This window comes from Micromys minutus (genome assembly GCF_963924665.1).
Source record: "Micromys minutus genome assembly, chromosome: 2".
NCBI classification, from domain to species: domain Eukaryota; kingdom Metazoa; phylum Chordata; class Mammalia; order Rodentia; family Muridae; genus Micromys; species Micromys minutus.
In genome coordinates, this window is record NC_137971.1 from 68,232,714 (window position 1) to 68,256,610 (window position 23,897).

A 23,897-nucleotide genomic window follows, 5' to 3' on the forward strand; every position below is an offset into this window, starting at 1 on the left:
CCTCATGTGTGGTAAGCACTTCGCCACCTGTGCTCCCTCTCCAGTCCTCAAGTTCTTTTTGTTTGTTTGTTTTTATAGACCTGGGGATCTCTGCCACTGAGTGAGTGTTCAGAGAGTTTGGTGTACTCTCCGGATGTGGTGCCACCACATACATGTCTTCTGAGTTCAAAATGTGACGGGGATACTTTTCAGACTAAACCCCAAGTCCTGGTCTATTTTCTTACTTGTCTCCTTGTAAGGCTTTGGCCTATGTGTTGGGAAAATGGGAAGGTCATGAGTCCACAGTCCTGGGAACCAAGCTGCTCTATGATCAAGGTCATGAAGACATCCCAGGCTCTTGCCACAGCTGCGGGGTTGATCTTGGGAAGATTAACTGCTGTCAAGAGTTGGCATCTGAGGCCATAAACAGACCCAGGGGACTCAAATAAATGCATGTAATACAAGGAGCTTTTAGAGAGAAAAGAGACAACTTCGCCCCCACCAGATCTGGCCGTCCTTTTCTGTTTTCCTTTCTCCCCCTTAAAGGATCACTTTTAGGATCACTTCACTATTTGCAGAACAAATACCAGGTGTTTTGCTGCGTCTCTGCCTTAAAGCCACGTTTCTTTCTTTCTTAGAAACTGAGTAGGCTGTTTCAATGTTTTTGAAGTGTCTGCACTATAGAAGAAGGTCATAGAAAGGATTTGTAATTAGAAGAGAGTTCTCAGTAACAGGAATGACTGCTAAAGGAAGAGAGGAGAGAGATGGCAGTCCCTGCACATAAGGAAAGACTGTCCTGCTGTGACATGGAGGTGATGTTGAGTCTAGGGGTAGATGAAGGTGAGTCTTCCTTCCCTGGAAACATGGAGGTAGGTGTTTAGGGAGATCAAAACAGATTGCCAGGCCAGAATGAGTACCAGAGAGGAGAGGGCTGCACGAAGAGAAAGTTCTAGAAATAGGAGAGGTCCCAATTGGCATGTGCCCAGACAGAGATCATCTGAGACCAGATACATGGCAGTTGAATGACCGAGGAACAAATCTCAGTGTCACACAGAGCTGAGTTCTGGTTCCCACCAACCAGAGTGGAAAATGTTCATAGCTCACAAGGCATCTGTCAGGAGACCAAGTAGGGTTTTGTCTCCATGGTGGGAAATTAACCCGCTCATAAACATGGCAGCGGCCTCACTTTCCAAAGCAAGATTTGAAAACACTGGGCTGTTTCAAATAACTGTCCCAGAACAAAGTTCAAGAATATTTATAGAAATATAAAAATATCTACTACCCAAAAGCTTAAAACTCAGTGTTGGGCATGCAAAAGGGCAGGGACAGATGAGCCACGAGGAAAAGAAAACACAAGTCATCAAAACTGACCCAGAGGTCACTAAAGGTTTCATGGGGCTAGGGGAATGAGTCGGTAGAAGAGTGCTTGCTTAGCACGCATGGGACCTGGGGTTAGTCCTCAGCATCACAGAAATAACTATATTTCATACGTCCACCGAGCCTGTCAAACACAGAAGGAGAAGGTATAAAAAGATCCAAATCCTATTTTCAGGAGTAAAAGTGGCAGCGTGAATCGAAGGACAAACAGGTTGGGAATGGCAGATTCGACACCACTAGGGAACTTGAAGGTGTTGAAATGGAACGGCAGATTCGACACGGCAGAGAACTAGGCTAGTGAACCTGAAGGCGCGCAATAGAAATATCCAAATGGAGGCTAAAGTTGTTGTTGTTTTTGAGACAGGATTTTTCTGTGTAACCCTAGCTGTCGTGGACTCACTATGTAGATCTGGCTGACCTGGAACTCACAGAGATCCACTGGCCTCTCCCTTGCAAGTAATGGATTTAAAGGTGTGTGCCTCCATGTCCGGCTTGAGGCTAAACTTATTAACAACTGCCAGTGGGTGAATACAAGTATTTCTGAAGTCCTCAGAGAAAGACAGTAAATAAAAGAAAGAAAAAAAAAACCGAAGAAATGAAGACTGAAAAGTTCCAAACTTCTTTTTAAACTATGCCATAGCTGAGAATATCAACTATATGTACAAGAAACAGCAAAAAAACCACTGTATCAAGGTGTATTACCATTGAATTGCTTAATGCTGCTGAAAAATAAAATAATAAAAGTAGGGGGAAAGGGGCTGGAGAGATGGCTCAGTGGTTAAGAGCACTGGATGCTCTTTCAGAGGACCTGAGTTCAATTTCCAGCAACCACACAGTGGCTCATAATCATCTGTAATGGGATCTAATGCCCTCTTCTGGTGTGTCTGAAGACAGCTAAAGTGTACTCTGTATACTTATATGCACATATATATATATATATATATATATATATATATATATATATATATATATATATATATTGACTGGTTTTGTGTCAACTTGACACAAGCTGGAGTTATCACAGAGAAAGGAGCTTCAGCTGAGGAAATGCCTCCATGAGATCCAGCTGTAAGGCATTTTCTCAACTAGTGATCAAGGGGGGAGGGTCCAGCCCATTGTGGGTGGTGCCATCCCTGGGCTGGTAGACCTGGGTTCTATAATAAAGCAGGCTGAGCAAGCCATGGGAAGCAAGTCAGTAAGTGACATCCCTCCATGGCCTCTGCATCAGCTCCTGCTTCCTGACCTGCTTGAGTTCCAGTCCTGACTTCCTCTGGTGATGAACAGCAGTGTGGAAGTGTAAGCTGAATAAACCCTTTCCTCCCCAACTTGCTTCTTGGTCATGATGTTTTGTGCAGGAATAGAAACCCTGACTAAGACAACACACACATATATCTATATACACATACATATATATGTATATGTATGTATGTGTATATATATGCCTATATATATGTTTTGTATATATGTATATGTATATATATGTATATATTTAAAGCAGCCTAAGGAAAAAAAAACAAAGCTAAGGACAATATTAAACTTGTCAAAAAAAATGCAAGTTGGAATATAGTGGGGTTAACATTTGATGGGAAAAATTTTGCCCACTGAGGATTCTTTGCTCAGATAAAATCTCTTTCTGAAATATAGTAAAATAAAGATTTTTTTTTAGACTAATGAAGGCTAAAAGAATTAACCAGCCAAATGTGGTGATACCATAACTTTAATTCCAACACTCAGGAGAAAGAAGCAGGTGGGTCTCTGTGAGTTCCAGGATGCCCAGAGCTACATAGTGAGATCCTGTCTCAAAAAATAAATATAGATAAATAAAAATCACCTGCATGCGTGCAGGCATGCATGAATAGATAAAGCAGCAATAGATGTATGATGTTGTTGCTGTTTCCCTTTTTCTTTTTGGTGTTTTTGTTTGTTTGGTTGGTTTTGTTGTTATCACTTGAGATTTGGTTTTACTGTGTGACCCCAGCTGCCTGGAGCTCAGAGATCCCTGTCTCTGCCTCATGATTGTTGGGTTAGAGGTGTGCCACCTTCCCCCACCAGATTTATCTCTCAAGAAGTGTTAAAGGAAGCCCTTCACCCAGAAGGGAAAGAATGTCAGATGGTGGACAGATCTACACCAGAATGGGCACTGTGCACATAGCCTCCCCTATGTTCTCAATCTCATTTAAATGGTAACTGGGTGTTTGAAGCAAAAGATTCTATTGTTATATATGTGTAACTTACATAGCAATAAAATGTGCAATAACAATAAAGAAAAGACCAAAGGGGGGCCAGTTTATTCCTTTTGTTCCCTAAGATTTATTTTTATGTTTGTGAATAGTCCTGTGTGCATGTCTGTGCACGGTGTGCATGCAGTGCCCATGGCGGCCAGCAGAGGGCAGAAGACTCCCGGGAAACTGGATCTACAGACAGTTGTGAGAATGGGTGTAGTGAACTGAAACTGGGTCCTCGGTAAGAGTAGCCATGTCCTCCTAAACATGGAGCCATCTCTCCAGCCCCTGAAGGTTTACTCTTGCAAGACTCTACTAATGTACATGAAATGCTTCTTTCGTCACTTTAAAGCAGATTGTGATACATTAGCAATACATGACAGTTCCTAAAACAAAAACAAGTGGGCAAACACAAAAACAGGGAGGAATGTGGGGAAATGCCGCATTGTAATCTGAGATTTCTCCTAAGCCTACTTTCTCTGTAACTTAGTGAACAAAAGTAGGCAGAAATTATTCTGCATATTTAAGCCCTGACAACACCATCAACATCCCCCACTAATCACCTCTTATTAAATACTATTTTCAGTGTGTGTGTGTGTGTGTGTGTGCACGCGAGCGCCAAAGGACAACTTGAAGGAGTCGGTTCCCTCCAGTATTTGAGTTCTGAAGATTCAACTCTCAGTTGGTCAAGCTTGGCCGCAAGTGCCTTTACCCTCTGAGACATTGCTCTGGCCCAAAGGTGGCCCAGGCTAGCCCTTAATTCCCGATTTTTTAAAAAAGATTTATTTTATTTATGAGTACACTGTAGCTGTCTTCAGCTACATCAGAAGAGGGCATCAGATCCAATTAACAGATGGTTGTGAGCCACCATGTGGTTGCTGGGAATTGAACTCAGGACCTCTGGAAGAACAGTCAGTGCTCTTAAGCACTGAGCAGTCTTTCCAGCCCCAAATAACTTTCTCTTTAAGTACAAAGAGAACAATCACTTAGAAAAAGATTATATTTGCACTAAAGCTGTCTCAATAAAATCAAGATAACTTCGATAAGTGAACAATTTATCTGTGCACAGTAGGATGAAGTTATAATCAATAACAGAAAAAAAAAAATCTAAAAACCCACAGCCACTTGGAGGCTGAGAAGCTTATTTCTCAATGTCCCAGGAGTGAAACAAAGCAGAGGGAAAATGGGAAGCGCTTTAATTGAATGGGAATAAAAATTTAAAACTTTATGGGATACGTAAAAAATGGAGCTTAGAGCAACACAGGCAGCACAGACCGCTGGGCTTTGCAGAGGTCTCGGGGAGCTCAGCCCCCGCCTTACAGCACACACAGACTGGGCACACAAGCAACCGCTCTGAACGCCGCAGTTTAGAAATGGTTGAGGTGGAGCGGAGAGATGGCTCAGCAGCTAACAGTGCCTTGACCAACCTGGGCACCTCAGTTCCCCCAACTTCAGTGTGGAAGGAGAGAACTAACTCCCAAGAATTATCCTCTGGTTCACACATGTGCGCATGCACACACACACACACACACACACACACACACACACACACGTATGCATTTTTGAAAAAGAAGAAATTGAGATGGTAAATTTTATGCAATAATCAACAACAAGTAGCAGAATATGAAAATCAACCACGCACACCATTTAATCCCATCTCTAGAAGAGTCAGGGAAACCAATCAGTGGTGGACAGGGGTCAGGATAACTGTTGTCGTTCTTAGAGACGGGACGGAAGAGAACATTCTGGAATGATAGACTTGACTATACAGGTATGGAGGGGTGTAAGCGTTCACCAACTTCTCAGGCTTAGACATCTGCTGCCTTCCCCCAAAGAGACAGGGTCTCCCTGTATAACTAGTTTGTTAGCCTGGATCTCTCTATATAGACCCAAGCTAGTCTTGAACTCACAGAGAACCACTAATCCCGAGGTGCTGGAATGAAAGGCCCGCACTACCAGAGCTGGCTACTGATTTAAAAAATTAATACAGAAAGATTATAAGGGTTCCTGTAGGAGGCTCAGTAACTGCCTGGGTCTAAGATGGGGGACAGAGAAGGGAGGGTTGTCTAGGTGAACCCTAGGGGATATTCATGGCAGGAGACCGTTCTGCATGAGATCACAAAGAAGGGAACATGACATGATTCCTAATTTCCACAGTGCTCCCTCCTGTGTCTGCGAGCCTGGAACTTGTCTAACCTCTCTGAGCCCGTTTTCCTCCCAGGGTTCCCTCAGGTCGTCTATATGCATGTATCCAGAACTGCTTTGCTCCAGGATGCATGGAGCCCTGGACCCTGGGTCTAGCACGAAGCTGCCTTGTTTGCAGAAAGAAATAAGACACACCTTTGCCTTTCAGAGAAGCCCATTGATTTTATTACTTTTTAAAAAATACCCAGCTACCTTCCCTACACTGATTTTACTCAAACATGAAGGATCTTTGCTCTAAGCAGGAGACTGTCTTACGAAAAGCAGGCGGGAACAGAATGGTTAAACCAAAGTTTAACAGAGACTCTGCTGCTCAGAGGCACCGAGGCGCTGATGCTGCTTCAGGACTGACAGGGGCCTGGGGGTTGCTACATTTACCCAACAGGTAAATCTTATAACCTGTGGAGATGGGGACTACTGCTCCCTACCTACCCCACCCCTTAATCCCCCACAAGTCTGTTTACGATTGTCCATCACTGTGGCCTTGCTCCAGTCCTACACTGTGGTTTAAAGTCACTGAAATAAGATCAAGGAGGTGAGCTGGCCTATCTGAGAATAGCTGTAAATCACAGAAACCACAGTAAGGACCTCCCAGGATTTGGGGCCATAATCACCCCATTAAACTGTCACTCTTCCCTACTGCCAGAGGCCTGCTTAAATAAAGGCCAGATCAGGAGCCTCCCCAGCCAGTCTCTCCTTCTCTCACAGTCTTTCCACCATGGCTAAGTTGATTAATTTCGCCACAGTTGCTCCACATGGACTGCCAGGTTTCTCTGGGGAGTCTTGGTCCCAAACTTTAGCATCTTTGATTCATGGATTCCACTCACCCGCAGGTAGCACCAAGTCATAGGTCGGTGGGTAGTCTTTCTCACATATACTGGACAGAATTATAGGCTGGCCTAGAACCTAACAATATAGACCAGGCTGGCTTCAGCCCCAGAGGTCCAGAGTCTCTGCTGCTCGCATTAAAGGTGTGTGCCATCATGCTCAACAATGTTCTTTTTTACAGAGATTTCAAAGGAGAATGTTAACATTATGCTTTAGGCCGAAGCACGGGTGACCTTTGAGAGTCACTGTCCTATTCTGGCTGGCTGTAAACAGTAATTTACTGAGATTATGATTCTTGCTTACAGTTAAAACAAATGCCTCACCTTCCCTGTGACCTTCTTAATATAATAAGGAGGCCCTTTTGACCCATTTTTTTTAACCACCCTATAATCCCCTTCAATGTGTCTGAGAAACTATCCTATAATCTCATTCTCATAAAGGAAAACATAGAACAACGACGACGACAAAAAATGTCCCTTACAAACACTGTGAATACGGCCAGGAGGACGATGCCCCAAGTAAAGGCACTTGTCACCAAGTCCCGTGACATCAGTGAGTTCGATGGTCCAGAACCACATGGTCAGAGAGAATAAGCTTCCACAAATCATTTCTTGACCTTCCCAAGCGTACCATGTCAGATGTATACCCCAACAAATAAAGCAATTATAAATGAAATCCTGTGAACAATGACTTCAGAAAGTCCCACCATCTCCCTATATAACCAATGTTAAGACGGTCACACACACCTGCCCCTCACACACCTGCCCCTCCTGAGAATCCTGACTGTGAGCATCTTCCTTCTCTAATCTGTACTTAAATCGTTTGTTTAGTCTTTAAGATTATTTTTTCATTTATGTGTATATACACGTGAATGCATGTATCTGCAGCATCCGGAGTGTTGATCCCTTGGGGCTGGAGTTGTAGGCAGTTGTGAGCCACCCCCTATAGATGCTGGGACCTGAACTGTGGTCCTCTGCAAAACTGCTGAGCCATCTCTCCAGCCCCCTGAATCTATCTTAAAATCTTTTTCTTATTACACTCTAACTTTACTTCATATTCAATCCTGAACTTTTTTTCTGTGGCATGGTCAAAACTCCTGGCTCCACCTGAGTGGAGGTTTTTCCATGTCACCCCTTGAGCTACCGCCCTGCTTCCTCCACAGCAGCCTCGTAGCTCAGTTATTCTATCAAAGTCGTGTGACAAGATCAGCTGCATGTTGTAGGGCTACCATTCTTGATTATTGGTACATAAGAGAGAAAGTCTCCAGGATGTGATGGGCCTGGAACTAGTCCAGATGCAGACATCTGGACCAGCTGTGCTGGGTAGACATGGGGAGCAGGCAGGCCTGTTACCTGGATTAAGCCTGTTTCACCCTGGAGGGCAGGACTGACCTCCCTCAGGAACCCAAGTCCAGCCAGGGATGGACACTTACTGAGTTTGCATTATGCAAAGTCAAGTTGTAATAGTGACACCATGTGGCAATCAGGAAGCAAGGCAGTCGGACAAGTTCCTCTGTAGGTGAGGAACTACCCCAGGGGACGTGTAAGCCCCTAGAGTTCTCCTATAATTAATTCAAAGAAGGAGATGGTTCTTAAGGCAAAACAGGGACTGTCCCTCACTAATGCAGATATGTTATGCTGTAGGTCTGTGTCCTCCTTTGTGGTGTGGAGATAAGCCTCGGTAGAGAGATAATCCTTGGTAAGATTTGTACCTTTCTCCCTGTACATTCTCTCGTCATATTTGTTGAGAACTGGCTCTAGGGCCCCCTAAATCAAAGGGTGTTCAAATCTTCACTATACAAATCCATAATGTATTCTCCCAAATACCTTAAATCATCTTAATTCCTTTTTAAATGTGTATGGTTGTGGGTTTTTTAGAAACAATGTCTGGCTGTAGAGAGTCCTAGCTGGCATGGAACAATCAGTTGTAACCCATACCGGTCTCTCACTCATGGTAATCCTTCTGCCTCCGTTTCAAGTGTTCATTCCACTGTGCCCAGATAGACTACTTATATCTAACAGCAGGAAAATAGACACTGTACTGGTTAGGGATAATTTTTAAGTCCATTACAAATACATTTCCCCTGTCCACTGTGGGTTGAATTCACAGAGGCAGAGTCTCACAGGATAAGGATGAAGAAGACAGCTATCTTCCTCCCACACCTCTGCTGCCACAGGCCTTTCTGCCCTTCCTCTCTCTGGAGCTATCCCAAGTAGAAAACAGTCTGAAGTTCATCGCTACTCCCAGTCACCCCCACTCCCCGTGAAAGCCTGAATCCTTTAGGAATATGTTTGGATTGTCCCAGTGGGACACTGGAGAAGACAGATAAATTTGAAGATTAAAGATCAGAGAAAAGCCCTAGGGCAGGGGTGGGGTAGGGTGGGTGGAGGTATGTGTTGGAAATATGGTAAGGATCCCTTCCCCTGGCTTCCTGACCATATTCTCTGGCTCAGAGGTGGATGAGCATTGAGAAACAGCCCCATGTGTCCAAGGTTATAGACAGGTGGCATGGTCATGTGATCTGTGGATAGTGTGTCTGGACCAGCCTAGTCATGTGTTCCATGGATAGTATGTCTGAACCAGCAATGGGTCTCTTGGTGGGAGAGGAGAGGTCACATGACAGCTTCAGTATACCAGACTTTAAAGAAGGGTGTCAAGTCTGGAATGGTTGCACGTCTTTAATCCCAACACACAGGAGGTAGAGGCGGGTGGACTCTGTCAGTTTTAGGCTAGCCTGGTCTAGAACAAGCAAGTTTATGTAGAGAGAGACCTTATCTCAAAAAACTAAACTATATTAAAAAAAAAAAAAAAAGAATAGGACAGCAGTTGTGGGAATTCCCACCAGCCCAGCAGGGTTAAAGATTCAGAATCAGAGCTAAGTTGGTTCAGAGAAAGCAGAATGTTATTTTGTATCCATGGCTCATTTGGCATGCTGTCTGGCACCCACCTGCAAGTGAGTGTTAAATGCTATAGTTACCCTTCTGAGCTGTGCCTGGCTGGTGTGACTCACACAGGAGCCTTACTGGATCTTACCTCCTACAAACATTCTGACTGCATGGTGGACAGGTAAGTGCCAGCAGAGCAGAGGCAGGGTAGCTTTGGAGTGAGTTTGGCTCTGTAATGGGACACGTCCTCATCTACTGAGGACCTCCCTGTTTTCAGCCATGAATGGGATTTTGCGTGTTCCTGGATTCGTCTCTTTCACACCCAGTTCATGAGCCCATGAGAGACAGTTCTTTAAGAGAAAACAATGGACTAAAGCTGAGGACAACCAGCTAAAGACCTTTGAGCTGCTGTTATTTATTAATCCATCTGTGACACAACCTGGGGACAAGTCCTCTAGTCTCCTAAGAGACCCCAAGGCTCCCTAAGGATGAGGTGGGAAGAGCTGGGCCTTTAGTCTCAGCCAACAGTGGGTTCTCTCATGTGGGATTCCAGGAAAAAAAAATTCTATTAGTCTCATGGCATTGGAGCCAACTTAAAAGATGTCTGGTTAGATCCGGATACTAAAAGCTTTGTCTTGTTCCTTAGACAAACTTAAGTCAGCTGACCAGGCTCTGAGGAGACAAGATGGCTCCTATGTTGAGACCACAAAGGTCATAGATCTAATTCAAAGTATGACTCCTGTGCCTGTCCTAGCGCTGCATGCCCTAATTCCAGATCCTCAGAAGCAGAGGCAGGCACTTTTTGAGTTCCAGGCCAGCCTGGTCTATAGATAGAATTCCAGGCCAACCAAGGCTACATAGTGAGACCCTGACTCAAAATCAAACAGTCACTGTTGTGACTCAGCTGTGCGCCATCTGACTATTTCCCTAAAGAAACCTAATGCCCACGCCAAGAAGACACAAGACTCTCCTCTGGATAGCCCTACCTGAACCACCCAGAAGACACTCACCCTCTACACATGGCAACTCCTGACATTAGGGGCCGCTCTTACATATCCAAAGCAAAACAGTGTCACTTTTTTAGATGTAGGCTTGAAAATGCTGGTGAAACATGCCGTAGTCCAGTTTCACTGCCTGTGACAGGGACTGATCACTCAACTTTGCAGTTTTGGTCCAGCTCCTGTTTGTTCCTTCAAGGCCTGTCATTACGGTCTCCTGGGAGCTGCTCAGGAGAGTGAAGCCACCCAGATCTAAGGCCTTTTCAGAACTTGGACCCTCAAGTGATCCCTAATTGGCTCTACTGTGCTTGGCCTGTATCCCTGCTGGGCTAAATGTTCACATCTACTAACTCTTGGCTTGTGAATTCCTCTACAGTCATTGTCACGGAACACTGGGGTAGAGCAAGGTTTAGTAGGGAGCCATGAGCAAAGCAGGCCTGGCCATGGGTTATGATGAGGGCCCACTGGCCAATGGGCTACACATGGACTGGCCACATGTCATAGCCAGTGTGGCTGTGTTGGCTTCTGGAATTCATCTCCCAGCATTACCGGGTGGCTTGAGGAAAGGCCTTCTGGGTCTGCTGCTCTGGGGTCCAGACCCTCTACCCTGGAGTTCAGACGACATATAACCACATATTAAGCCCCTTGGGAGCCCCATTCTTTCTCATTTTTAGTTGTGATTATAAAGCTGAACTATTTGGAACATTGCTGGAATGGAAATGTATGGTTACTAATTTCATTTTGGGGCAGAAAAACTATAAATTTTCCAATGCTGCAGGCTTAAGCCAACCACAGAGAGTTCCATGAGTCATTGAAGGCTCTCCTCTAGGACTTCTGAATGGACATATCTGGATTTCTCAACACAAAGGCACTAAGGCAAGTGCTGGAGCAAGCAGTGTGGGGACCGTGCTGCAGGCTGCATTCACCCTGCCCCAGAGCTGACTCCCTACCTTCCAGCACTGAGTCCAGGCGAGTCTCCTTGCTTCTTCTGTGGAGACTGACTGTTCCCAGGTGACTGCAGCGATCTTGGACTCAGAACTGAAGAAGTCCTCTGAACCATTAAAAAGAAAAGGTATTGGAAAGTTAAAAAAAAAAAAAAAAAAAAAAAAAACTATAAAACCACAGCAATATGTTTTTAATAGGCCAGTGACCAAACACATAGACAATAGAGCCTGCGGTCTACAGTAGCTCTCCTATGAGGCAGGGAAGCGAGCCAGGCTCAGAGGATATATGGAAAGCTAAGCAGAGGTGGCCCAGTTCTCTTCAAACACACGGTTCCAGTCAAGCAGGAGGATTGTTTTAGTGTGAAACCAAGAGTAGGGGTTGGAGAGATGGCTCAGTGGTTAGGAGCACTGGCTGTTCTTCCGGTAGATCCAGGTTCACTTCCCAGCACCGACATGGCAGCCCATAACCATCTGTAACTTTAATATCCTCTTCTGGCTTTCATGGGCACTAGGCATGCACATGATGCACATACATGTAGACATGTGAGGAGGGAAGGGAAGAGAAGGAAAGATGCTAAGCCTTGGTGATACCTATCAATCAAACTCTGAAGGGGTCCTGGAGAAAGAGGGTAGACTTTATTTGTTGACTATATATATATAGTCACTGTCTTCAGACACACCAGAAAAGGGTATCAGATCTCATTACAGATGGTTGTGAGCCACCATGTGGTTGCTGGGATTTGAACTCAGGACCTCTGGAAGAGCAGTTTGTGCTCTTAACCACTGAGTCATCTCTCCAGCCCCTGTTGATTTATTTTTATCTACTCATCTTCTTTAAAAAAGCAGTGCTGGGGCTGAGCCCAGGGCTTGGCATACGCTAGGCAAATAACACGTGTTGGGTGGCATATCTACATTCCCAACCACTATTGGTTTTTAAACCCAAACTGCAAAAGCATCACTCTCAGAACTTAAGTTGAAGGACAGAATAATGAGATTTTGTCCTCTCAAACCCTCAGCCTCAGGGACACTTGCTGATGTGCAGCTCAGAAATCAGGAGAGGAAGAGGGGCTCCTGGAAACTCCCCTATTTCCAAAGGCAGTCACTGTGTTTTGTCTTTCTGGGCCTAGCACCCCCATCTCTCCACTAAACAGCAATTTCTTTGGGAATGGTCTGCCTTTGTTTAAATTTCCTACCTATGCCCTCAGTCCCTCAGGAGCTCTTAAGAAAATGTCAAGCACACATGCTCCTAGCCCCACCCACTGCAGTGTAAACAAACACAGGTGTGGTTGGGTCCTTCCATAGGACTCCTTGAAGAAACAGGCACAGGTAAGCAAGGGAAAGCAGATCATGTAGCACAAAGCTAGGAGAGTGATCGGGGTGCTCAGTTCTCATTGTCAGACCCCTGCATCCATTGTTTCTTTTTTAAGATTTGTTTATCTATTTATCTATGTATATGTATATGTATATGTATATGAGCGCACTGTAGCTGTCTTCAGACATACTGGAAGAGGGCATCGAATCCCATTTCAGATGGTTGTGAGCCACCATGTGGATGCTGGAAATTAAATTCAGGACCTCTGGAAAAGCAGTCAGTGCTCTTAACCACTGAGCCATCTCTCTAACTGCTCACCCCCCTAATCCATTCTAAACCAGCCCAACTGTCTAGAAATGATAGGAAAGGGCGTTGAACTATTTACTTTTCTAGTACAAGTTGGACATTTGCTACTTACAACTAAAAGATTTCTGTGCATCTATTACTTGGTCAACTTGGAAGGAAGCAAAGCTGTCTGTGGTCAAATGAGTCGGAGGTACTATTTTCACAGCTCCCTTTGAGAAATCCACAGTGTATGCTAACATCTTCAAGGTTCTAAGGGGTCCCAAATGAATTAACTTATTGAATTTTATTTATTATTTACTTATTTATTTTGAGACAGAGTCTTATTATAAAACCCAGGCAGGCATAAAATTTGTGGTCTCTATTTCCCAGCCCTATGATTAGATATGTACCACCAAGGCCAAATTCGTTTATTGAACTGTAAGTCAGGGCACCCGACAGTCTCGAGCACCTGAGTTTGTGATCTACCTGGTAATATCTCGGAGTGATGCAGGCATATACTTTGGAAGGCTGTCAGCACGAGGCCTCCTTTCTTCTGCTCTTACTTGCTTAATCTAGAGGACTATCCAAATCCTCAGAATAAGAGTCCCTTTGGTGCCTCTGGCTTTGTGACTGGAAGGGTGGCATCCCTCAGGGTTAAAGGCATGGTTTGAGAGCTGTCTATGCCTTTTGGGGGTGTTCTCACCATCACGAGGGAGTGGCAAGAAAAGGCTCTAGAATCTGCACTAGAAGAATTCCTGCAGTCCCTGATGCTGACTGCTGACCATCTTTCCCTGTCCCCTCAACATGACCCAGAGAGAGACCTCCTCTGACCCTCCACTTCACAGGGGCAACCAGGGACACAGAAATCCTCTCATGAGCCAACAAGTCCACCACCACAGACCTTGCTGCGGCAGAGCAGTCACGAGTGTCTTCTCTCACTGTTGATTCATCCAACTACCCAAGAAACATTTATCTAAAGCCTGCAGTGGACAAGAAAGTGGGCTAGAAAACGTCTTTCTTCTCTGAGCTGGTCACAGCTTAGGATGACACACACATTGGTACCGTGGCTAGAGGCTGTAAATGTGGGGGACACCTAAGAATAGCTCCCACTGTCGGAATGGCACACACCCATTCCTTCTCCAATAAACAAAACAAAACAGAAACCACCCTGACAGGGGATTTTTTTGAAAGTTAGTTTTGGAGTTTCTGGAGGACAGATCCATGAACCTTCTACCCTCTCCGAACGTGGGGCTCTTCTCGAGATCTTCAGTCTCCTGTTACTTGGCTACAGCCTTTTCTTGGCTTTGCCTGGCTTCCTTGCCTGCTACATTTCTCCCAGTGGTTATCTGGGTTGATTCAAGTGTATCCAAGGATAAACCATAAAAGATGCCTCTGCAGCCAAGGGCCTGAATGGTCTGGCCTAAACATGAATATTGCAATGGAAATCTCCCTTCACTTTGGCTGGCAGATGGATGATCAGGGGAGGCCTGCCTCTAACCCCAGCCGTCAAGAGGCTGAGATAGGATCATGGTGAGCTTGAAGCTACAGAGCAAGGTCCTTTTCCCAAAGCAAACAACCATGGGCGAGAGGAGCAACAGGCACTCACTAACAGAGATGTTGGCTTGAAAGATCAGAGATGATCTTTGCTTGAAATCACAATGACTGGCTTCTCATAACAAAAGCAACAACTGCCACTTTGAGAACAACAAAACAAATTAAAAAAAAACAACCAAACAACAACAACAAAAAACAAAAACCCCCAAACAGCTAATGTGTTATTAGGCATACCCACTTAAGTATTTCACGTATTTAATTCATGGTATATTTTTAAAAGCTCATTAAATCCTGGTAAATAAATGCACAGATAAACAGAGAGGTTAAGGCACTTGCCATGGACCATAAAGATCGCCATTAAGTGGTGGATTTGGACCTGAATGGTCTGTGCTTTGGCTGATTGGTTGGTTTGTTAGGTTAGAGATAGGGTCTCTCTATGTATCCCTGGCTGGCCCGGAACTCAGAGATCCATCCGCCTCTGCCTCCCGAGTGCTGGGATTAAAGCCGTGTACTGCCATGCTCAACTCTCTGTGCAGTTTCACCACACCGTGGGTAGTTGCCTTGTGATCTCTGCCATGTTGTCATGATTCATCATGCTCCTGAACATGGGCCTCGGGGACTGATGCCGCCCAAGAGCCCAGACCCGACGCCTAGAGCAGCACCCGGCACAGAAGAGGCAACCTAGATGTTTGTTGAATGTATGAAACATAGCTTATGTCCATTCATTCTGGTAGATACACAGAGGCTTTTGGTCTGTTTCCTACAGTGCCTCTGAATCCTCCTTCCAGTTTCCCCTTCTTAGCGACTAAGACCTGTGTACTGGGGTCCCGGTGCACCAACAGGCATCACTACAAAAGTGCCCCTCCCTTCGCTTTTAAGAGCAGGCTGGGAAACAGTGCTCACGTGACAGCCCAGCTGCCCAGTCGCTTCTTCACATCTCCTCTGAACTGTCACCGCTTGAGTAAACAAACAGCCTTTCCTGGTCCAAGAATACTCTAGAGCACTAAGTCGCTCTTAAAGCAATCTTCAGACAGTGACTGCATCTTTCCAGTCCTAAAAGTATCCTCCGTCCAAAGTAAAGCATTTCCCATAAAAAATATAAATGTTTTTACTGCTCTTACCTTTAAATGTGCTCCACCTCTCTAGACCATGCCAATGAGATTAATTAAAGCATGCTTAATCAGCCCGGCTAGATCACGCCTAGAGTGTCTACCTGCACCGTCCGCTCGGTGAATAAGCTTCTGGGGAGCAGAGTACGTGCAGGTGAATGCTGGGAAGTAGATCAGAGGTCATCCCCATGGTGCTAAGAATCAGATTTCAGAAATAACTGCCAGGCTGGCCAAATATGGGAGATGAACACATGTCCGTGCCCCGGCCAGGAGGCTGCCTCTCCGCCTGTCAAGTGAAGGGGACTGCTCGTACCAGCTCTGATCCTCCTAAGTCGTCACCCTCAGAGGAACACAGGAAAGGACAGACTCCCTAACACAGGCTGAGAGGACACCCGGCATCAGGCAGTGGACACTTGAGTTAGGTCAACAAGGGAGAGGCCCTTAGGGTAGGATCTCAACCCATCAGACCTCAGTGTTTTCTAATGTCAATCAGCATGATGTTTCAGGAAGAATTAACAAGCTAAGGGGACAGAGAACAGGCCTGAGTCCTTGTTCTTCCCTGAATGGATGGAGAGCATAGGCTTGAAGTTCACCCAGAGTAAGAGTGGTGTGTGTGTGTGTGTGTGTGTGTGTGCTCATGCAAGAGTGGTGTGTGTAAAAGTGGTATGTGTGTGCAAGAGTGGTGTGTGTCTGTGTAAAAGTGGTGTATGTGATAGTGGTATATGTGTGTAAGAGTGGTGTGTGTATAAGAGTGGGATATGTGTGTAAGAGTGGTATATGTGTGTAAGAGTGGTGTGTGTGTATAAGAGTGGTGTGTGTGTATAAGAGTGGTGTGTGTGTGTGTAAGAGTGGTATGTGTGTGTGTATAAGAGTGGTGTGTGTGTGTAAGAGTGGTGTGTGTGTATAAGAGTGGTATGTGTGTGTAAGTGTAGTGTGTGTGTGTGTATAAGAGTGGTGTGTGTATAAGAGTGGTGTGTGTGTGTAAGAGTGGTGTGTGTGTATAAGAGTGGTATGTGTGTGTAAGTGTAGTGTGTGTGTGTATATAAGAGTGGTGTGTGTATGTGCTCGTGCAAGCGCCACTGCTATTCCCAGCAGGCATACTGAATGGTATCAATTGAGTGGCAGCGCTGTAGAAGCTGGTGGAGCACCCATGGAGGAGAGTGCTCTCTGCATTATTTGAAACTTTCCAATAAATCTGAAATACTCTAAAGGTTTAATTTTCAAAAGACATAGGGCTAAGTGTGGTGCTATACACCTTAATCTCAGCACTTGGCAGGCATAGGCAAACACATCTCTTTGAGTTCAAAAACAGCTTGGTCTACCAGAAGTTCCAGGCCAGCCTGAGATACTTAGTGAGATCCTGTCTCAAAACATAAATAAATAAACAAACAAATAGGCACAGGCGCCTGTAAATTATCCCTGTCCATGTTCCTGTCAGTAACTCTAAAATCAGAAAGTCACCAAAAGAAAAAGACACAAAAACAAAGCGGGACTCAGTAAACGTGGGAGGGGAAAACAGAGGGTAATGGAGGGTAAATATAAACCACAATATTTCTATATATGAAAGTATAATCAAAGCTATTAATATATGTAATCAATACATATTAATAAAACATTGTAAAAGGCCCACTTTATTTTTAGAAAAGGATTTCTTTTTTAATGTTTATTTGTGTATCTGTGTGTCTATCTGTGTGTCGATCTGTGTGTATGTCACATACATGTAGGTGCACAGACCAGAAGAGGATATTGGGTCTCCTGTAGCCAGAGTTACAGGCCACTAGGGAGCTTCCTGATGTGGGTACTGGAAACTGAACTCAATCTTCTGCGAAAGCAGCACATGCTCTTAACCATTGAGCCAGCCAGCCCCACTGAGAACCTTCAGAGTCCTTCCCTCCGGGCCTTCTACAGTATAAGTACAGTACACAGTTGTTACAGTCACAGAGCTTCTTGCTCTGGTTCACTGGAACCCAGTAGTCACAGATCACCCTAGCCCCACTCCCCTGCGGCCTCCTCAGGCCGTGCTAGCCCCCGGTCGACTATTTCTGTGATATGGTTGTTGAGCCCACAAGGACGAGCTCACGTGGCATTGTCTTTGTGTGCCCAACTCATTGCCATTACCATAAAGCTGTCCAGTTCTATTCGTTCATTTTCTTACTGGCTTATTTGTTTATTCACCTGCCTGGTTCCCCAACTCTGTGTAAGCTCCATGAAGCGAGGGTTCACCTTTTCGGGGGGAGGGGGTGGTCCCTGCAGACGATCATTGATTGGGAGTCTGTGCTCAAGTCTTGGGCTCTGCGATGGATAATTGTACAATGTCCTAGTCTAGAAGATGAAGTTACTCCTATCCTGGCAGAGGCTTCCTTAGGGGCTTAGATCTGAGGCCTCCGGGACAGCCTGTTGTCTTCAGTCTGTCACGGGGTTAGGGAAGTGGGCTAATGTCTTGATCTTTGGAACAAACACACAAAACTGGAAAAACAAGGGAGACAGAACTGTGAAGTCAAGGCTTTCTTCCATTTCTGACCCTGAGCCTTGGATAAGCCCCATGTTAGAGACCTGGACTTTCCTGTCAACTCCCTCTTGGACCTTGGGCCAGTCCTTTAGACTGGAAGAACACAGATTGGGGACCACTGGCCCAGTCTCCCCCACACCCCCTTGTTTTCAGCTTGCTAAAGGCCAAGGTTACAAGCCTCAGTTTTTCTTCAACTTTCTGAAGGCTGAGGTTACGATCCCAGCTCCTCCGCTCATTCAAACGTCCAAGCTGGTTAACCACAGAGCCCCTTTTTGTAACATGTGAGTGATCCACCCAGGCTGCTCACTCATGGGACAGCGCATGTGTAAACAGGCTCCGCCACACTCCACTTGAGCAGCTTCGGAACCACTGGGCTATGGATACTTCAAGCACACCCACCTGGCAGCCACCTTCAGGGTGGAGTGGCACAGGTCACCTGATGACAGACACACCTGCACCGGCAGGATCGGGATTGTACGACAGGCCTCCCCGGCCACCCACCCCCACACCCTCTCCAGATAGCTCCCATTCCTGTCAACTATGAACACCTTGCGCTGTCACCATGGGCTCAGCTAGCTTCATGGCTCTGCAATGACACCCACAGCCGATTCTGAATTGAAGCTTTCTAATGACCAATGGCATGGAAGGTAGAGCCACCACACCATTTCCCAGCCTCCCTCTACACAAAAGAAATGAAAGCAGAAGCCTTTGGGGGGGATTAGTGCTGGCTCCCCGCCTCTGCATTCTGTTCTGTTGACAAACGCAGGCCCTTATTCAGCACCTCACAGTTTAACAAGCCAGTTTTCAGAGAGCCACATCCAACATGTTATTTCTAAAATCCTAAACCGGTGTGTTGCTGGTTCCTAGTGTGTTTTTAATACAATAGGGATGGGTGGCAATAGGCATGAGAGAGGGAGGAAAAGGCCAACTCTTCCAACGCCCATGCCACGCCCACTGGCAGGCGCCACCTGGGTGTTAGACAGCAGGAAGGCGAGCCATGCAGAGCACATGCATCTGTACCTGTGGAGGGTCAGGGTTCGGAGGCCACAGGCTGGTGTTGTGTGCAGCAGTGTCTTCCTGTGGAAAGCAAGGGGTCTTCCTGTTAGGACATGGTGTGAGGAAGAAGCGTATTCCAGGACCTTTATTTTCAACTCCTGCCCAGTGAATTCCTGCTCTGCTTGTGGCTACCGCCTCTTAAGTTTACTACTGCTGTGATAAACACTGACCTAAAGCAACCCAAAGAGAAAAGGGTTTTATCGCACCTTCCAGCATGGAGGTCATCATCCAGAGAAGTCAGGACAGGAACCCGAGAGAGAAACCAATATAGAGACCACAAAGGAGTTTCGCTCACTGGCTTGCTCCCCCATGGCTTGCTCAGCCTAATTTCTTAAAGTACACCGGACCACCAGCCTAGGGTGGCACCATCCATTGTGACCTGGGCCCTCCCTAATCAATCAAGAAAATGTCCCACAGGGTTGCTCACAGGCCACTCTGGTCGGGGGCATTTTCTTTTCTTTCTTTTAAGATTTATTTAATGTATATGAGCACATTGCCCTTTACATGCCAGAAGAGGGCATCAGATCCCATTACAGATGGTTGTGAGCCACCATGTAGTTGCTGGGAATTGAACTCATGACCTTTGGAAGAGCAGTTAGTGCTCTTAACCACTGAGCCATCTCTCCAGCCTGGGGGCATTTTCTCAATTGAGGTTTCTTCCCTTAAAAGATCTAAGCTTGTCTCAAATCGACTTAAAACTAGCCAGCGCAGATACCCAGGGGAATGAAATCAGATGGAGAGGAAACCCTAATATAAAGATGTGAGAGAGAAGTAGGGCTAGGACTCAGAAGACTTTGCCCTGGTGACAAAGTGGATCCTCAATCTAGAGACAGAAGAACCACAACAACTCACATCTTCACTTCTAAGAACTCACTTTTAAGCAGAATATAAGAAATCCTTTGCTGAGTGTTTCTTCATAGATAAAGAATCTAGACAGAAGTGGAAGCTTGGGCAGGAGCATGGGAGGCACCAAAACTGGTTAGCAAGGATGCGGTATGAAATAAAAGGGTCATGGAATGTCGGGGGTCAGGGGAGTGGTTGGGCAAGAGGACTGGATGGGTCTATATTCCCTTTGTCCTTTGAGAAATTGCTCCGAGCAATGTCGACAGGCTGTCTTTGTGCCCTTGTGGATAAAACCCTTGGGTGGACTATTTCACATGTGGAAATAATATCTCACCCTATAGGGGGAGCATGGCACACTCAGAATGGGTCTGATTCTTTACAGGGGTCGGGTCAGGTTGGGCCATTAGCTGGGAGAAACGCAAACACCTCTTTTTCTTCCCCACAGGCCTAAAGGCAACCCCTGAACCCTAAGAACTGAGAGAAATAGAACAAGACCCAGCGGAGAGAGAGAGCACTCTTGCAGTATCTACTGGAGCTCTGGACTCAGCCGATATTGCAACTAGAGACATGGGCTTCTCAGTTCTATAGCCCAATACCCCTTTCTCTGGTTATGACCATTAGAAAATGGGTGCCTGTCTCTTAGAGTCCCCTAAAGACCTAAGAAAAAATTCGCAAGGATAAATGGCCAGGCTACCAATTTACTAACCAATCAAGGGATGATGTATCAGTTGTACAAAGGAACAGTGGGTAGAGTCAGGGTGACCTTCGACTTTGCCTGGAAGGAAAGCTCATGTTACCCAGGAATAGAAATACAGATGGGAAGCAGAATCTTGAGAGAAGTTGAGTTGGATCTGAGGAATTCAGAAGGCTATGGTCAGACCAGAAGAGGTATCCAAAAGATATAAGGCAATCCCAGGACACCATCTACATGAGAAGCCCCAATCTGCAGCCAGATTTCCCCCACTGCTTTTCTGTGGAAGGCAAACCTCATTCTGCTCCTGTAACCCTAAAGACAATCCTGCATGTAGATTGTCCTGAAGCTGTTAGTATTTTAATGTTAATTCTACTTTACCAAGAAGGGCTGCCTAGTCACATGACTCCAACTGAACGTTCCCATTTTAATTAGTAAAATAAAGGAAAGCCAGTGACTGGTCGGGGTGAGGGAAGTAGAGAGGGCAGAGAAGTTGGAGGAGGAGGTCAGAGGACAGAGGAGGAAGGTCATGGCAACATGGAGCTTCCCAAGGACCAGCTAGACCCAGGTAGGATTGATTGGTGTTTAAAAGCTATAAACATTAAGGATTTTACAGGTCTAATGTCTCATATAGAAAGGCAGTTTGTATCTTTTTTGTATCTTGTCAACTTGATGCAATCTTGTGTAGAGGGTTTGTGGATTGAGAGTTGAATATATAAACCTGTATGAAAAGTTGTTGGGCTGTAGAGTTGTTTTTGTGGGATTTTGGGGTACAGAAACACTCCACCCCAGGACAGAGGCGGAGAACAGGTGGTAGTAAACCGCCAAGGGAAGGGAGTTGTGTGGACAAGTTGGGCTGTGTTGGTGGCTCGAACCGGGCACCAGAGGTGTGCAGATTCGTATCAGGGTCCAGCCGGAGGAGTAAGACCTCAGGGCCAGTAAAGAGTTAAACAATTTTTTATTTTTTAATATTTACTGCAACACCTACAAAGGCCCACTGGCTTGTGCCTGATTAGGCGGGAGACATGGAAATTCCCAGACCAGGAAGTATCCCCATGAAGGCAAAGCTAGAAGACAGATGAGGTTAGAGCTGGGAGGAGGTGGGAGGAAGGTATATCTCTTTTAAAGCATCTCTACCTTAAATCATTAAAATAAACAGTAAAATATGGTTAGATGGTCAAAGAGCAAGATAGTGTCACCTTTTTGGAAAGCATTTTACAACATGTATAGCAAGACCCTTGCAGAATCCCTTGCCCTATGACCCAGAATTTCCATCTCTATGAAATCTGTTCTTGGAAAATAGAAAATATCTTATTCTGCACACTGTGATTTGTAAAAATAATATAGAGGAAATGTAAGCTGTCCTAAACTGCCAATATTCGGGTTAAAGTTCATCTTGGGAAAGGCACTAAGTGTGGTAGTTTCAGTGAGAAGGGCCCCCATAGGTATAAGTTTGAATTTGTGGTCTGTGATTTTTGGGACTCTTTGGGAAGGATTAGAAGGTGAAACCTTGTTGGGGGAGGTCTGTCATTGGAGTTGAGCTTTTAAGGTTCCAAACATTCTATTCTTTATGTGTGTGTTTCTGCTTTGTAATTGTATCTCAAGATGTATGTTCTCAACTATTGCTCCAGTGCTGTGCCTGCCTACCTTATGACATGCTCCCCATAAAGGTCATTGACTCTAATCCTTTGAAACCTTAAGTCTCAAATAAAAGTCTTTCTTCTGAAAGTTGCCTTGGCCATGGTGTTTTGTCACAGCAGGTTTGTGCATCATCCCTATGGTTGTATTAAAATAGCTAAAGCAAGTATCCCTCTAGGAACATTCCTCAAACTTGACGTGGTTGATGGCTTGTGCTAGATAATTCTTTTGGAGACAGTGTTGTTTTGTAGAATACTTTGCACAATTCTGGCTTTTATGCCAACTACAGACAAATAGCATCTTTTATCCCTGTGGTGAAAACCAAAACTATTGCTAGATATTGTCACATGACGACCCTTAACCATGGATGACAACATGGTCCCTGGGTCAGAACTATTCTCCCATCGTGTTTGTAGAGACCAGTGGAGCCTTGGAGCTTATATAGATCTGTAAGACCTCAGAGGAGGGACATTAGCTGGTATATGAAGAGGAATAGAGGCCAAGGTTTGTCTAGTGACCCTCAAGGGCTCTCAACTGATGGTCATGCCCTCCTCCACTCAAGTTCCTGTAAGGGCTAAGTCTAAGATTGACCTGAGCCAACCCCAGCCAGCAGGCCCCTTTATTGGCTCACAGATTATTTAATAATAATTGAAATTGGTTGTTAATGTATTTTTAATGTTTTGAGAGGGTTTTTGTCTTTTTTTTTTTTTTGCCTGTTTGTTTTGTTTTTGAGACAGAGTCTTTCTGCTGTATAGATCAGGCTAACCCTGAACTCTGAAAAGATTCACTTACTTCTGCTTCCTATTAAAGGCATGTGCCCCCATGTCTGGTTATGAACATGTTTTTAAATGTAGGATTTCTCTTCTGCAGTCTTTGAAAAACACAAGAGTAACCATATCCCACTCATTTTGTGAGGCTAGTAATACTCAGATACCAAAAGCAGACTCTAAAACTTTTTCTTATGAAGTTGGACACAAAAGTCCAAAATATACATTAGCAAACAAAACAACACTGTAACATGCTATCAAAATAGTTATAGACCATGGCCACATGAGAATTATTCCAGGTATACAAGGAAGGAATTATTTATGACTGTGTCAAATATTGCAGAGACATCACTAGCAAAATCCAATTTAATAATTTTAAAATATCAGAAGGCTGGGCAGCAGTGACACATGCTTTTGATTCCAGCACTTGGGAGGGAGAGGAAGGTGGATCTCTGAGCTGAGGGCCAGCCTGGTCTACCCAGTGAGTTCCAGGATAGCCAGGACTAAACAGAGAAACCCTGTCTCAAAAGTCAACCCATAAAACCAAAAGTAAAACATCCTAAATAAACTAGATGCCTCAACTTGATAAAGGGCATTTGTTTAAAAAACAAACCTATAGCTAATAATGTTCTTAAAACTAGAAAACTTGAGATTAGGAATAATCTCTACCCTTAGTTAACAAGGCAAGGAGAGTGGTT

At 45.1% G+C, this 23,897-nt stretch overlaps 1 protein-coding gene across 12 annotated transcripts in view; it reads right to left on the reverse strand.

Annotated features, from left to right (window-relative positions):
* Positions 1 to 23,897, reverse strand: part of TACC2 (transforming acidic coiled-coil containing protein 2) — a 199,772-nt gene that overhangs the window by 145,946 nt on the left and 29,929 nt on the right. For 8 of the 12 annotated variants that reach the window (XM_080911974.1, XM_080911975.1, XM_080911979.1 and 5 more), the window contains 2 exons: positions 19,225 to 19,281; positions 11,442 to 11,542 (listed from right to left, as the gene is read on the reverse strand). In XM_080911974.1, the coding sequence (XP_080768100.1) occupies positions 11,442 to 11,542; positions 19,225 to 19,281 (158 nt within the window). The remainder of the gene's footprint in view (positions 1 to 11,441; positions 11,543 to 19,224; positions 19,282 to 23,897) is intronic. The other 4 variants (XM_080911977.1, XM_080911981.1, XM_080911976.1 and 1 more) reach the window with 1 other exon arrangement.